The sequence below is a fragment of the Hydra viridissima genome, unplaced genomic scaffold (genome assembly GCF_058129835.1).
Source record: "Hydra viridissima isolate aposymbiotic clone 2 unplaced genomic scaffold, HvirCarnegie_v1 scaffold_9, whole genome shotgun sequence".
In the NCBI taxonomy this organism is placed as follows: Eukaryota; Metazoa; Cnidaria; class Hydrozoa; order Anthoathecata; family Hydridae; genus Hydra; species Hydra viridissima.
Window position 1 is genome coordinate 11,337,501 of NW_028324308.1, and position 17,247 is coordinate 11,354,747.

A 17,247-nucleotide genomic window follows, 5' to 3' on the forward strand; every position below is an offset into this window, starting at 1 on the left:
TTTCATATTTAAATCGCGCGACAAGTAAACATAAAAAATTTTAAGTTTTTTATCTGAAATCGATTTTCTAATGTCGTTTTAAAAATTTACCCGCGGTTAACCACCTTTTGACAAGGAACTGATAGTGTATAGTGTTAAATATAACATATTAAAAAACTGGCTGCCATTGAGTGCCATTTTAATAGTGAGACTAGTTTTTATGGAGGAATGCGTGGTGCGACATTAAACTATGTTAATAGATTAATGTCGCACCACGCATTAATGGTCATGGAAATTAGTGAATTAACATTATTTAATGGCACTAATTACATTTTAATGCAATAATTTTTTGTTTTAAATATATGCTTTACAAGTTACTTCTCATTCCGTTTTATGATAATCTCAAAGTTTTATAAAATAGTCCTCAAAGAACTTTCAGCTGTTATTACTGTATTTTTTTTTACAGAGTCTTCCAAATCTTCAAATATGGAATTTTCAAGAAAATTTATATTCTTTATGGTGAAAGACAGTTTAAAAAATGAATATAAATTCATCATTGATGTTTTGACAGATGCAATTTTCAAAAAAACGGAACATGTGATACAAGTAGGAGAGGATGAAATGTCATTATCACGGTTATTTTCAAATTTTCGATCGAGATGGAGAGCAGCAAGAAGATGGGAAGATTTTTTTCTGAAAAAAAATGAAGAATGGTTGAAGGGCACCGTACAATTTTCAAAATTATCCAATACTGAATGCACAACACCTGAGAAGATTGTGAAGAGTGATAATAAAAAAGGAACATGTGGGCGACCTTCGCAATCCTTTGCTTCGTCTAGTGAAAGATCAAAGAGGCGAAAGACTCAAGAAGTACGTTCTACTTTTTCTACAGAGGAATTGGCATATGCTGCTCAAATGAGTTTAAGGACTTCTGGTCAAGTACATGCTGCTCAAGTTGTTAAAGATGTCACATTAACAATCCCAACAAGAGCCTCAAAGTATATATCCGCTGTTAGTTCACAAAATGAAGTACCTTTAACCCCAGATGAAGCACTTTCTTTAATGATCGAGAAAGGAGAATCAAAGCACTCTTATCAACTATCAAGAAATGTAGCTAGAGCACATAAATGCAAATTATACCCATCATACCTTGAAGTAGAAAAAGCAAAAAAACGTTGTTATCCATCAGTTGTGTACACAACTGTTAGTGAGTCGTGCGCACAGATATAATCTGTGCGCACCCTGAACTACAGGCTTTACTTGATCATACCACATCTAGATTATACAACTTCAGGCTGATGTCATTGGTACTCTAAATCCGGAAATTCTGCAAAAATTAGTACTTTACTGTAAATGGGGATGTGATGGAAACAGCGTTCAAAGTGTTTATAAACAAAAACTTACTGAGACTGGAAAATCTGATGAAAGCATTTTTTATACTTCTCTTGTACCTTTACAATTAACACACAACAACCACGAGACGGGTGAAGAAACTATTGTGTGGAAAAATCCTAGACCATCATCTCCGCGATTCTGCAGACCAATACGATTGCAGTTTGTACATGAAGATGTACAGTCAACATTGAAAGAAGTTACCGACATTGAACTGCAGATTGAGGGTCTTGCACCATATGCTAATGAACAAAATGGAAAATCCATTTCAGTAACTTATTGTATGTCATTTACGATGATAGACGGTAAAGTCTGTAATGCAGTAACTGGTACCACTTCTACACAACGCTGCTTCCTGTGCAAAGCTTCCTCTAAAGAATTTAATGACATCAACAACATTATAAAAATGGACATTACAACAGATAATTTAAGATTTGGCATATCTACATTGCATGCATGGATTCGTTTTTTCGAGTGCTGTTTGCATCTGTCGTATAAGCTAACAACTGAAAAGTGGCAAGCTCGTCGAGAGGAAGATAAAAAGAATGTGAAAATACGTAAGGAAGAAATACAGACTCAATTTAGGATAAAACTGGGGCTTATTGTTGATCGACCAAAGCCAGGATATGGAAGCTCTAACGATGGAAATACAGCGCGCCGCTTTTTTCAAAATGCTGCTATATCTGCTGAAATAACAGGAGTCGATGAAAAATTAATTCACCGATTTCATGTTATTTTGCAGGTAATTTCGAGCGGGTTTGATATAGATGATGAAAAATTCAAAGACTATTGTGTAAATACCGCCCATTTATTTGTTGCTTATATCCGTGGTATTACATGCCTACATCTGTACATAAATTACTGATCCATGGAGCAGAAATTGTAAAGTATGCCCTTTTACCGATTGGACAACTTTCTGAAGATGCCCAAGAGTCACGCAATAAGGACATTAAAAACTTCAGATTACATCATTCAAGAAAATGCTCAAGAGAATCGAATATGAGAGACATTTTAAATAGGCTCTTATTAACATCAGATCCATTTCTCTCGAGCATCAGGAAATTGCCCCAGAGACCGGTAAAATCTCTACATCAAGAAACTATACAATTGTTAAAACAACCTGAAGTCACCAGACAAGAGACAAGGAACGATTTCGATTCAGATACAAGTGGTTCAACATCAGATTCCGAATCGAATGATTCGAACATTGATGAATATGACATACGTGATTTTTGTTACTAGGATTAAAGAAACAATTTTTTACATATATGTGACTTAATCTTTTACCAATTTAAAAAAAAATAATAATTTTGAAATTGCAAATTTCTGTTTTTTTATTAATAGTATAAATTTGAAAAAAATTTTGCAATGTTTTTGCTCTAACTTAACTCCTGAATCATTAGCAATGACCTCGAAAACCAAACTACATGAGATTTCGTTTTTTCAACGTATGAACAGTTTTGGCCGCCATATTGGAGCCGCCATTTTGATTTTTTTAAATCTGACCTCAGATTCGTAATCAGCGACCTCGAAAACCCTTATGTAGGTAATTTGGGAATTTTGGCCACAAAATCAGGATTTCGTCCCACTGTGCGTCGTCCTTATTGCAACTTAACTTTATTTTGCGTTTATATGAATAAACGAACTAGCCCGGATCGCTATCCGGGCCAATGATATATTAAGAATAACTAGAGAGCAATTCCACGACCGTCACAGCGTGACAACCGTCTTTTTTTTTGCCTTTAGCCTTCAATATTTTATTATTAAATATATATAAAAAGAATTTTTTTTTGCTATTTTGTTAGCTCGTAAAAAGTGCTACAAAAAAAAAGAAAAAAAATTAGGGTGGATATATTAGCCTCTTATTCATGCGAGAAAATATAAAACGTCACAGCGTGACCAAAATTCTCTCACTGTTTTTTAGTTTTTAGATCAACATCGCGATTCAGCTAATATAGATGAACTGAATTATTAACTTGGCATTAAACAAAAAGTTTAGACATTACTCTTACAAGTTTTATAGCTAAATAACATTTATTTAATTAAATTTCAAACAGGTGCACCTTTAATTAACTAGTGGTAAACGTCACAGCGTGACGTCACAGCGTGACCAGACACATTTGGGTAATTATAAACCAGGTAAATGGGCTGTTTTTAATAAATTTAAAACTAAATAGAGAAGTATTAGACAAATATATAATTACATCTTCATAAAAATAGTTTTTACATAGCAATCTGCCGAACACGCCCATACTATATCAGTGTCAAATCGCGTCCATATTATATTGCTGTCATATATACAACGTTTTAAAGTTTTTTGGTGATTTCGTCTGAAGACGTAAGTTGTTTCACTAAATACTTGGCACTTGAATAGGGTCGCATTTCTATTTTACCATTATTGTTTTGAATTAGGTGCGCTGCAAATATTCCTGGTTTTGCTGGTGCTTTTGTAAATAACTCATCAATTTTAAATTTTTTTATTGTATTTATAATATCTTCCATAGAAACAAAATAGACATTGAAATTAGTCTCATTTTTAACAGCTTCATGAAAAGTTATGGCATCAGTTATCATACATTTTCTCTGGATTATTTTTTGCGTTGCTATTCTTTTAACGGTCCCACCAATAGCATCTACTGGTCCTTTCCCATGAGAAGCAGCGAAAAAGTTCCAGAATAATTTTAAACCATGCTGTTCTTCCAACCAGGGTATTGCTGATGCAATAAAACGATTTTTAAATTGATTGCTTGGGCCGTCTGTCCAAACCTGTAGTATTTTAACACTTGATTCAATATGCTTAGATAATAAACTATGAACAAATACAAGAATAGATTCTTTTGAATGGCTTAAATCATCTGAAACTATGACAGCTGATGAGCATGAATTTTGGTACCAAAATACAGCAGTAAAAACAGTAACTTGCTTCTTGTGCCAATGTGCTGACTGCACTTCATCTTGCCACAAAGTTGAAAAATTTTCAGCAAAATCCACTTGAAGAACGGCTGTGTCTTGATTACTTTGAAGTTGGACCTTATGATCACGATATGTAATTGATTGTTTCTGTTTAATAAAATAATGCCAAAGAAATGAAGGTAAAGATTTTGAAAAGCTGCTGTAAAGATCATCAACTCTTCCCTTTTTTTCAATTTTTTTAATATATTCCTTTCCATTACCTTCTGCAACTTTTTCCCATTGGTACCATGTAATGCATTTATTCTTGTCAATTTCATTCAAAAGAAATAGATTATGAAACTTTGCAGCATTTTTACATGTGGTACACATATTATTATAACAAATGTCTTTTTCACCATCACATACAATGCTTAGAGGAAATTTATGTGAATACAATGGAAAATTTGAATCAAACTTGTGCAAGGCTTCAAGGATAAGAATTATATTTTGATGCTGTTGACAGCAACAAACGTTTCTTGACATTGAACTAGACAAAAGCACATGTGGTGGGCGTAAACTAGCAAACTTTGATTTTCCGACTGATTCTTCAGGATAATCACTTTTAAAAACAGCATAAGCTTCATTAACATTCATATACAAATGACGTTTTTGCACAGTTTCTTTCTTGTTCTTTAATCTCACCACAATGGTGTCTCTTTTACCGGGTGCTTGACGGGATATATCATCACGCTGGTAAAAATCAAGAACCAATTTTACAGTTAAAGCATCTAATGCATTTTTACTAATTATTTTTTCTGGGCTTGGGATTTCATTCATTTTTGTTAAAAGTTTTTGTACAACTTTAGCCCTCTTTCTGGGTGATTTTGGTAGTGCTGACTCGGCTCTCTTAACAGCTTTTCCAAGAGTGCTAGCAGATTTGTAAGGGGGTGATGTAACAGCTACAGATTTTGATTCTGCTATTTTTTGTCTGCTCTTTCTCTTTCGCTGCCTTTCTTTTTCTCGTTCAGCCTCCAAATTAGCGAGTCTTCTTTCTTTTCTTTTTTTTGATTCTTTTTCTTTAACTACTTTTTTGCCAAACTTTTCTAACTGTCTTTCACGATATTTCTTTTGACGCTCAGCATGAGTAAGAGGCATGTTAAACCCTTGAAAGATTAAAAAAAAGGCAACACATTAGTTATGGAGATGCACGTATTACATCTAAGGCTCAATGGAGTTACAGTTATCCCTTAGAGAGGCTCTATGTATCTCAAAAGAGAGCCTCAAGGATAGCTGAGCATTCATCCTCCAAATGTTGCCTATGCAAAACATACCTGTAATTTGTAGTTTTTGTAGATGATGTAAAAGAAAGTAGGCTGCTCAGTAATCTGGGTCCTTAAAGTTGATAAAAACTCAATTGTGGTTTCAGTTTAGCAGTTTTAAATTTTGTTTTAAATGTTGTTAAAAAATTGTCACGCCGTGACGTCACGCCGTGACATAAAAAGATTCTAAAAATAACTTGAGCTAATTACTTTTTTAAACATGTTAGTATTTTTTTAGATGTACTAGATTGAGTTCTCATTGCGCTGGATTTTTGAAACCCTAAGTTTTACTGGTTGTCTAAGAAATAAAACGATTGGTACCCTAATTGTCACAGCGTGACATGTCACAGCGTGACAATAGTGGTAATAGCATTTGATTAAAACAAATGGTATTCTGAATTCGTATGGCAATAAGTATGTTTTTATCATAAGTAGGAATGATTAGTGCAGCTAAAAACCTTATTGCAATGAGCAAGACAGTTTTGAATTTTTTACAGGTTCAATTTAACTTTGGTGATTAAAAATGAATTAAATTATTGCAAAAACGCCTACTTTTACCTTCTGTTTCAGCCCATGTTATTTTTTATAATAGCGGCATACTATAATAAGCTATATATTTTCTGAAAGAGGAGAAGTCGAGCTTTCTACTGATATATAGTATTATCTATATTGGGTTGGTTTAATTTTATCATTTTTTGTGAGACGGTCGTGGAATAGCTGTAGATGTCTAACTGCCGTAAATCGGTATAAGAAAAAGTGAAGCAAAAATCGGCCATTATGGGGGGCAAAATCTTTACGCTATTTATCAAAACAAAACAAATACGAAGCTTTTGATTTGTTAAATTTGCCCCCCATAATGGCCGATTTTTGCTTCAAAAAATACGCGAAAGTTAGACATCTAGTTATTTTTAATATATCATTGATCCGGGCCAGCTCGTTTATTCATATAAACGCAAAATAAAATTAAGTTAAAATATTGATGACGTCGATATCTCGGCAAACGGGCTGGCTCGTTTGCCGAGCCAGCCCGCTTTCCATATAAACAGGCCCTTATTAAGTTTCCCATTAGTCATGACCAATGCCTGCCAACTCGGCTAAAAATCCATATATTTAAGTGTAATTGTCTGTAAATTGCATTATGGGATGTCTTGCGGGACCATATTCTAAACAATATTTTGTGAAGCACTGTTGTTGTTTACTTTATATATATAAAATAATTCTATAGACACACTTATAATATTAAATATGCCAGCCTTTTGTTCAGCCATCAATTGTGTAAACAAGCGTGGAAAGAATGTTGGAAATAATATCTTTTTTTAGATTTCCAAAGGACGAAAATAGGTGAGTAACTAATAATCAGATCAAATTTATAAAGGAACTTGTATATCCAAATTTTAAGGGAACTTGTATATCCAAATTTTAAAGAGACTTATAAAATACTGTCTAACTTAGAATATTTTGAAATATAAAATATACATGTATAATATGGGGCAGATAATTTCACCAAATTAATTAGGTTTAATCTACATTTTAGATGCAAAATTTGGGTTCGTAATTGTCGTCGTCAAGATCTCGATAGAAAGTCTTGCAAAGAACTTAATCTTAACTATACTATTTGCAGTGAACATTTTGATTCTTCCCAATACTATCTTGCCAATAATGGTAGTAAAAGAGCACTGGTAACTGCTGTACCAACAATTTTTAATTTTCCTAATCAACCATTCTTTAAATTTAAAAAGAAAACAACCAAGAATCAGACTCCATTTACAAGATAAAATACCAAAAAAAGAAGTCAACAATAAAGTTGAATTTATGCAATGCAATGAAGTTGAAACTATTAGTACAAGTAATGTAACAGCTCTCAAAACTTCTTTTAGAAGTATCTGTTATCTCAAGTAAAGATTTGTCGACTTAAAAAAAAGTTAGAGAGCCTAAAGTTAAAGCAAAAAGTCTTAAAAAAGTGTGATGGTTCAATAGAGCACATTATCAATTTATCTAAAAAGTTTTTAACAAACATACAACTAAAATTTTTTAAAAGTCAATTACGTATGAATAACCGTGTTAAAAAAGGAAAACGTTGGACTGTTAAAGATAAACTTTTAGCTTTGAGGATTATGTATCGCAGTCCACAAGCTTTCAAAATGCTAAGAAGAGTTTTTTCATTACCTGCTAGAAGCACGATTTTAATGTTTCTTGAAAAATCTTTTGGAAGACTTGAACCTGGATTTTCCAATAAGGTTATAGCTTTACTAAAAATGAGAGTAGACACCATGACAAAAGTGGAACGAAACTGTAGCCTTGTTTTTGATGAAATGTCTTTAAAGCAACATCTTGATTATGACAAAAACAGTGATAAGGTTATTGGAATTCTATCTAATGGCAAACCAGTGAACCAAGTTCTTGTATTGATGGTCCGCGGGTTATCAACAAAGTGGAAACAACCAATTGCTTATTTTTATAGTAACAATTCCATGTGTTCAACCAATTTAGCTAGGATAGTACATAATGCTATGATTAATCTACATACAATAGGTTTAACTGTAAGATGTCTTGTTTGTGATCAAAGCTCAAGTAAAATTAGAGCTCTCAAATTTCTTGGATTTTCATTATTAAAACAAAATATTTCACATCCAACTACAGGAGCAAATGTATATATAATATTTAATCCACCACATCTAATAAAAAATGTCAGAAATAATTTAATACGACATGACATTTTATCTGATGGTAAGATAATCTCATGGAAGCATCTGCAAGAACTCTATAATTTGGACAAGCTTAATGCTGTCCGACTTGTTCCAAAATTGACTGATCGTCATTTAGATCCAGGACCACAATTGGCCATGCGAGTTAAGTTGGCAACACAAATATTTAGTACTCAAGTTGCAACTGCTTTGAATGTATATGCTTCTGTCAAACTATTGCCTGAAAATGTTTTGCCTACAGCCTTTTTTATTAAAAATATGGATATTTTGTTTGACATACTGAATTCTCGTAAACCAACAGCAGACAAACCAACACGCTCTGCTTTAACTCTAAATAATAAGTTTATACAACAGCTTGAAGATTTGAGAGTTTGGATCAAGGGGTGGCATTTTTGTGGTGCTCACAGTCAAAAAGGTATATCTAGCCATTGGGGTTTAGATGTCACTATTTCTAATATTATTTGTCTCACAAATGAATTGCTTTATGAGGATTTATTTTATGTTTGTACAGCTCAGTTTAATCAGGACTGTGTAGAGAATTTCTTTGCATTAATAAGAAGTAAAGGAGGTTGGAATGACAGACCAACAGCATTGCAATTCAAATCAGCTTATCAAAATGTGTTAGTACTCCTTTCAATAGAACAATCTGATTCTAACAGTAATTGTCTCCCAGAGTCAGACTTCTCTGTTGCAGTAACAATTGACTCAATTACCAACATAGTACTTGAGAACCAAATCTCAACAAATGAACAACTGATTTTCAAACAGCCATCTGCATTACTAAAAAAAAAATTAGAACCTTGTGTATTACCAAATGTTTCAAATGATTTAGTTTTCTCACACTCAGTTAAAGAGGTTTTGAAATCAATTGCTGATTATTTGATAAAGAAAGTTCAAATCTGTCAAAAATGTATTCAAGTTCTTTCAAGTTTGACACCAAGTGAAAGTAATTTATCTAATGCTGATTCTTTTTTGCAAAACTTGCTTCACGAAATGGAAACTGTCTTTCTAACACAAATGAAAATTTTATTAACTAAAAGAAATATTATGCAACAAATTATTGAAATAATAAAAAGGGATTGCAATTTTACATATCTTCATAACGAACATGTTGATCATGCCTTTCACCTGAAAGAAAATCTAATTAGAAACTTTGTTTACATGAGAATATCTTATTTTATAAAGTTTTATAATCGAGATATGGCACCAAGAAACAAGAAATGTAAAGAAAAGTTGGCTCGTATTATACATTCTTAATTTTATTTTTAAGTTATTTTTCAAAAAAACATATTTCTTAATAAAGTTGTTGTTTTTCTCAGTATCATCGGTATCTAAATAGGGAATATATAAATAAACTAATAAGAAACGAATAAAGTGATATGTGATTTTTAAAATTTGTGCAAAAGCTGTGTTACAAATATATCTTTTTATATCACTACAAAAGTATATTAAAGTGTGATTAATGCAAAAGTTGGTATATTTCATTAAGTTGCGTTTTATTAAGATTATTTGGTCCCGCAAGACATCCCATAATGCCTTGCGCTTAAAATTACACTATTTTATCGGGAGTTGGCAGGCATTGGTCATGACCAGGGCGTACTAAAATAACAGGCCTCCTAATCGCGCAACGGCTCGAAAAATGTGGAGGCCGATGTTTTTTGTTTTGATGCGCTTAGCTATTAGATTTAACTATTAGATTTTTATTAATTATAAATATTAATATTATTATAACTATTAGATTGTTATTAACTATTAGATTTCTTAAGTTTAAATATTTATTTAAAAATTAATGTAAAGATATTGCTTATTTAAGTCTTACTCAAAAAGTACGACCTGATTAAATAAAAGACAAAGGATAAGAAGAACTAATATAAGGCCAAGTCTAAGGCTAATTTTTTGTGGTCTAATAAAGAAGTCGATATTTTTATTACAAAAACGTTTATAAAACAGAAATGATAGTTTTGAAAAAATTAGTTCAAAAACAACTGTTATTAATAAATGGAAATAAAACTTTATGTTTTTAAGTACATTGAAATATTGACAGCAAGAGTTTAAAAGTAAAATATAAATTACCAATTTTTAAACAAAATATCATCTAAAATTAAAATGCAAGCTTTGTATAGTATATTTATTAACAAAAGCTAACATAACAGTTATAAGCTTTAACTTTGGTTTCCTTGTCTGATGCAGGTGAATGTATATAGCAATAATTGTTAAATAAAATGTTTGTAAGAATATGACAATGGTTTCTAGTAATTTTGGTGAAATCGTAAGTACAAGCAATATCCATAAATAAACAGGACATAGAATATCTACAAAAGCTTGATGTGCTAACATAACTCAAGAATACCCATTCACAATATGTATCGTTGGGTATTTTTAGGCCACCACGGTCTAAGGCAGATGTAAAATTTCCATAGGTACCATAATGCAAAAAAGTATCATCATCACCTTCATTCTTGTTTCTAGAAACATATCCTGCTATGTAAACTATTGATGACTTAATATCAAATGGAAGTTGATCTAAAAGTTCATGTAAATGATTAAACATCTCACACTCATCCTCTGAAAGTTTATGAAAACAGCCATCACAGGCATGGCCAGACAAAACAGCAACACTCGAAATGTTAATAAATTTCTGAAGAACTAGTTTGGTTTTGCTGATATTCCACTTTTCAATTACTTGTTGTGTATTTATAAAATAAGTTCCCCCACTACCTTGTCTGAGTTTTCCAAATGCTCTTTCTATGGGATCTGTTGCAAAATTCCCAAGCAATACATACATATGAGAATTGTTTAACAAATGTTTACTTAATTCAACTAAACCATTACATGTTTGGTATAATGCATTGCTTGTGTCCATGGTTATACTTTTAATTCTCTTTCCTTGAATCATTGTTGACTTTAGCATTCCAGAAAACTCAATTAAATCATTAAGCCATAAATCGTCAACTGATGATATAGGATCTCGTAAGTGGTCTTTCAAGTGGATTCCTTCAGATGGACTTTTTACGTTGACTATTTTTCAAAACTGAACCACCTTAGTTAAGAAAATAATAGTTCCTTCAATATCATCATCTTTCATACCTTGATGACACTTTAATGCATTTATAGTCTCTTCACAAAATACTTTCAAACATATATTAACATTTTGTCTCTCAATTGGTCTTGGGTTAGCAGCAACATAAGTCAGCTTAGACATTTTAACCAGCTCACCATCTTCCAACTTTTGAAGCTTTTTAATGTGATCCCATTTAACAGTATAGGTTTTTCCACTATAACTAAACTCAATTTCACCAGACTTCTCAGCTATCCAATTATTTCGTATACACTTCAATAAATGCACAAAATCAAAAAGTAAAAAAATGCCATCAGTTGTTAACCATGGATATAAGCAATCAAATCGTTTGAAAAATGCTTGATTTACTCTGTTATTATCATTAATTATAGCAATAACTTTTCCTTTAGCCTTCTTAATTTGGTCAATTAGGATAATAGTTTGATCATATAGAAAATCTGAGTCTAAATTGTTTACTGGTAACATTTTAATTAAAAATTTTGGTCCCCCATAAAAACATGTAATCATGAAAGCCAATACAGTTTTTGCAAGATTTGATTCGTCGTTTACTGCTTTACCAAACAACTGTCCTCCATGATAAGTGAGCATAGGTTTAATATAAACTTCATATATTAACAGTATACATTGTTTTTGACCATTGTTGAGTTTTGAAAAAATACTACAAATAAAAGCATTATCATCAATGTTTGAAACTTTTGAAGTTATATGAGTTAGGGTAGCAATACTAGGAAGTTGAAAATCATTTCTCAATTGATTATATAAGCTGCGTGACAGTGCAAAGTACTCAAAAGCTCAAATAATAACTTCAGGTGAATATTTTTGCTCAAGAATATTACTTGAGTTCATATTACTCATGCATTCAACTTGTTGAAGTAAAATGGTTTTCTTTTCTGACTTTTCAAAAGATGTCAAATATTGTAATGCCTCGTGAACTTGTGACCAACATTTGAATTTATGAATACGATTTTTAACTAACGAGGTAACAGTGCATCTAACTCCAGCATGATAGGCTTCATATGATAGGTCATTAAATACTATTAGATAAAATTTATTAATACCAGATTTGTTTTCATGCTCTTTTGATTGAATACAACATCTATTCAAACAAGTATAATAAAATATTTAATCATTAAGTCTTCCTTGAGATAACGAATTGCAAAAAATTTCAAATGAGTCAATATTGTCACTGATCTTACAGAGCTTTCAGCTTTCGTTGTTCTTCTTTTTGCTGGTGGAGGAGTTGGCACTAAACTCTTTGGTAATAATTCAAATACACTAGGCGGATCTCGAGGTCTTTCTCTTCCTTTTACTTTAACAACTTGGAAGTTTGATGGAAAATGTTTTGCACAAACTACTGTCATAACTGTCTGGTATATTCTCTCTTGGTATTGCTTTAATCCATCTCTGGCGCTCTTCAGGATCCCTAGGTAATCTGAAAGTTGTTGTCTTATTCTTTACTGAGTCATAGTTAGAATTACAACCAGTAACACAACATTTTCTGGGCATTTTTAAGTCTTGATATGGATACAACTTATTCTTATTCTAAGCAACTTTTGCCGCTACATCAGCCTCCACATTTTTCGAGCCGTTGCGCGATTAGGAGGCCTGTTATTTTAGTATGCCCTGGTCATGACTAATGAAATTCATAAACGTCATCTGCAGATGACGTTTATGAATTTCATTTTTCAGAAACATAAAAAAGCCATCACAGTAACACTTGATGAGCAAAACCATTACTTACAGACTTTGACAGAAAGAGAGTGGGAAAAAATGGAGAAAATTGCTGATGTTTTGCAACCATGCAAAGTGGCTTCAGAATTGTTAGGTGGTAATAAATACGTATCTAGTTCGGTGGTTTTACCAATTATATGCCACTTATCACGTGAAATGGTTATTCAAGATGATGATCCTCGTTACATCGCGCTATTTAAAGAAAAATTTGTAAATGAAATGGAGCGCAGATTTAATGGTTTTTCGAATGATAGTTGGTTGCAAATCTCGTCAGCATTGGATTCAAGATTTAAAAATTTATCGTTTATAGCTTCAAATGAAAGATCAAATGTCTGGCAGAGATTATCGAAGCTTCTTGAATCTGTTCCAGACCTCAGACCAGTATCAATAGAACAAGAACCAAAAGAGGTGAGCATTTTGTAGTAATAAATTTGATATTGTTTTTTTATTGAATTATTCTAATGACATAATAATAGATTCAAAATTGCATTTATTAAAATAATCGTTTTAATGATAGATAAAACTCTATGAGTACTATAATATTAATTGAAATAGTTAGATAACATCTATATGCTTTATTTATGGTAATATTTGAATAATTATTTTGCAACAGCCATCAGCAAAAAATTTTAAAATGGCATTCAATCTACCAGATCTGGATGAAGTTGATTCCCCAAGTGAAGATGAAGTGAGTCGATATCGAAAAGAACCCTGCGCCGAAATGGATTCAGATCCTCTTCAGTGGTGGAAGCTACATCAAGGTTCATATCCTCGATTAGCAACAATCGCAAAGAAATATTTGTCAGTTCCAGCGACTACAGTTCCATGCGAAAGACTGTTTTCAACCGCTGGATTCATTGCAGACAAGCACAGATCATCTCTGCTGCCAGATTCATTGAACATGTTATTATGTTTAAAAGACTGGCTTTAAGAAATTTTTTGTTTCAAGTTTTTAAAATATTTTATTTTTATTGGTTGTATTAGAAACAATATAAACTATAATTAGAACTTTTTTATGATGTTTTATCATTTGCATGCAAATAGATCAAATGATTTAAAAAACTTTTCCTGTTTGTTTCCTTTATTTATTTAAATTATAATGTTCGATTAATCGCGCGATTAATTATAATCAAAAAATTTAATCGTGCGATTAATTGCGATTAAAAATTTTAATCGCATGCAAGCCCTAATATATATATATATATATATATATATATACACACACACACACACACACACACACACACACACAAATTTACATTATGTTTAGTTCTCAAACCACGTACAATCAATCAATTTCAGGTAACAATTTTTTTTTTCTGTTTCTTTATATGTAATGTACTTATGCATAATTATTCATTAATCATATTGAATTTAAATGAGGAACTAGTAATGTTTTGAGTGTATGTATATGCATATACATATATATATATATATATATATATATATATATATATATATATATATATATATATATATATATATATGTATATGCATATATATATATATATATATATATATGTATATGCATATATATATATGTATATGTAAATAATGTTTTGAGTGTATGTATATACATATACATAAATATTTTTATTTTTGATACAACTATTAAATGTTTTTGGATAACTGTAAATAAAATTTTCCTTTTTTAAAAATTAAATTGATTGAAAAAGTTCATAATTCAAATATGAATTTTTATTTTAAACATTTTTGTTTTTTAATAGCATTTACATTTTGTGATTTAAATAATATTAAAGAAAAGATAATGAAAAGCTATTCAAAATTCCAAAATTAGGTTAAATAAATTCTTATTTTATAAAATATATTTTATTACAATTACATCAAGTTACAATAATATTTTTAAATATTTCAATGTAAATACAGGTATGGTCGAATAAAAGATGAAGACAGTTGAGATATTCTGAGTGGAATTTAATTGGCCCCTGTAAAAAATTGTCATACCTACAGTTATGTAGAAAGTTATTCGTTGGTCATGACCATTGTTCATTTTACTTTTTTAAAAGATAGGTAAACAACCTAACAACTTTTTTTTTGTAATTTGTTAAAACTGGTTTTCAAATAAGTTTCTACTGCAATTTTCACTAACATAAAATTTTTTAAAAAAACAACCCTAACAATGTAATTATGTAATGTTTAAAACCCAAATATGTGTGTGTGTGTGTGTGTGTGTATATATATATATATATATATATATATATATATATATATATATATATATATATATATATATATATATATATATATATATATATATATATATATATATATACACTTATATTTTTAATTTTTATAGCTATGGAGAAATGATAATGAAACCTTTTCATCATTCTAAATTTATGGTGAGTTAAAAATGCGTTTTTATTGGAAAATATGTTATTAAGTTGTTGAATTACGTTAATATTTTTTAAAATTTTGTTATAGATACAGTTATAAAAGATCAAGACAAATCTTATGGGTGCAATTATTCCACTGGCACCTGCGAAATTACCAAAAGAACTGACCATTGCTATTTATTGTATTTTTCTAAATGTTTAAGTTAAACAACCTAACACTTTATTATTTGTTATTTTTATTGTTGTTTTATAAATAAGCGTCCTCATTGCTAAGGCAACTAGTTAAATTAGATTTGTTGGGTTATTTTTTCAAGAATTATCTATGTTTAAGTAAAATCTGAAAAATAATTATATTTACATTTTTACTTAAACATACATATTTCTTGAAAAATAACTCTGCTAATATAAATATGAAATCTTTACTCAAGTAATTCAATAAAACCTAAATAAAATATGAAATTAACTGAAAAAACTATTAACTAATCTATTAACTAAAAGTATAGTTTTAGTTAATAGTTAAGTTAATAGTTTTTTAGTTAATTTCATATTAGGATTAGCAAGTTTTAGTAGGACACTTAGTAGGATTAGCAAGTTTTAGTATACTAAAACTTGCTAATCCTACTAAGTTCCTAGTAAGTACTCGTTAGGAACTTACTAAGTTTTAGAAGGAAACTTATTAAGTACTTAACAGGATTAGCCGGGTTTTTTTTCTCGGGATGGAGCTTAAACTAATTCTATACAATTTAATATCGTCGCTAATATCATAGTATTTCATATTACCTTATCATCCTTCGTTTTTCCACGATTAAGTTAATGTTTAAGTGGCTATTCACAATTTAATATCTTCTGAAAATACTTCAACTAGAACCATTAAAACTTCACTTAAATTATCTTTTGGGATACAAAACGTGGTAAAAGAGGCTTTTCTTTTAAAGAACTAATTTGTCTGAAGAAAATAATTTATTGCTAAACAATCATTTTGTCATTGCAGCAAACGCATTTTACATACTCACTAGTACTTCTTTTTAAAAATTTCTGAAAATTCAAATTATGTATTTTCCGGTTCCTTTTCTACTAAAGAAGTTTATCACGGTCATTTAAACTTTACCAAAAAGCGACAAGTTATTATATATATATATATATATATATATATATATATATATATATATATATATATATATATATATATATATATATATATATATATATATATATGTATGTATAGTTTATCTCTATTAGTTAAACTTAATTTTACTAATTTTATTTAAGCATTTTATTATATTTTAACTGATGATGGCTATGATATAGTCGAAACATGTATTTATAAAATAAATGATTTTAACAAAAATTAAAAAAAATTTTCTTATTTATTAGAATATATATATATATATATAAAGACAAATATATTATATGGTAGTAATATCAGACTAGTATTACTACCATATAATATGTGTGGTTTTGTCATAGTGGAGCTAGTGCAAACATTGCAGTAGCTTCACTAAGACAAAACCACAATATAATAATAATACAATTATTATTACAGGGTTCATGGCAGTTTTGAAAATCCATTTTCCCCGAATTTTCCCTGATAATTCCCTGATTTTCCTATACTTTTAAATATTTTTTCCCTGAGTTTGTGCGGTGGAAAGTATATAGTTTTCCCTGTTTATGTTGAAGGATATATTACTTTTGCAACTGAATCCTTGTTCCTAAAACACATAGTTACTGTAGTAGTTCATTTATCTAATATAGCTACTATTTATTAAAAATGTTATAAAGCCACTGTAGTGAAC

The 17,247-nt window shown here is 30.3% G+C and overlaps 1 protein-coding gene and 1 long non-coding RNA gene across 2 annotated transcripts; both read left to right on the plus strand.

Annotated features, from left to right (window-relative positions):
• Nucleotides 1-13,064: 13,064 nt before the first annotated feature.
• LOC145201496 (E3 SUMO-protein ligase ZBED1-like) lies at nt 13,065-14,180 on the plus strand. The gene is made up of 2 exons (XM_090097344.1): nt 13,065-13,505; nt 13,711-14,180. Exons 1-2 carry the CDS (start codon nt 13,137-13,139, stop codon nt 14,026-14,028), a joined length of 687 nt encoding a protein of 228 aa, XP_089953470.1. The 5' UTR covers nt 13,065-13,136; the 3' UTR covers nt 14,029-14,180.
• A 1,230-nt stretch (nt 14,181-15,410) lies between these two features.
• On the plus strand, nt 15,411-15,675 carry LOC149884028 (uncharacterized). The gene is made up of 2 exons (XR_016455493.1): nt 15,411-15,460; nt 15,543-15,675. It is a non-coding gene; the product is annotated as an uncharacterized LOC149884028 (long non-coding RNA).
• The last annotated feature ends 1,572 nt before the right edge of the window (nt 15,676-17,247 follow it).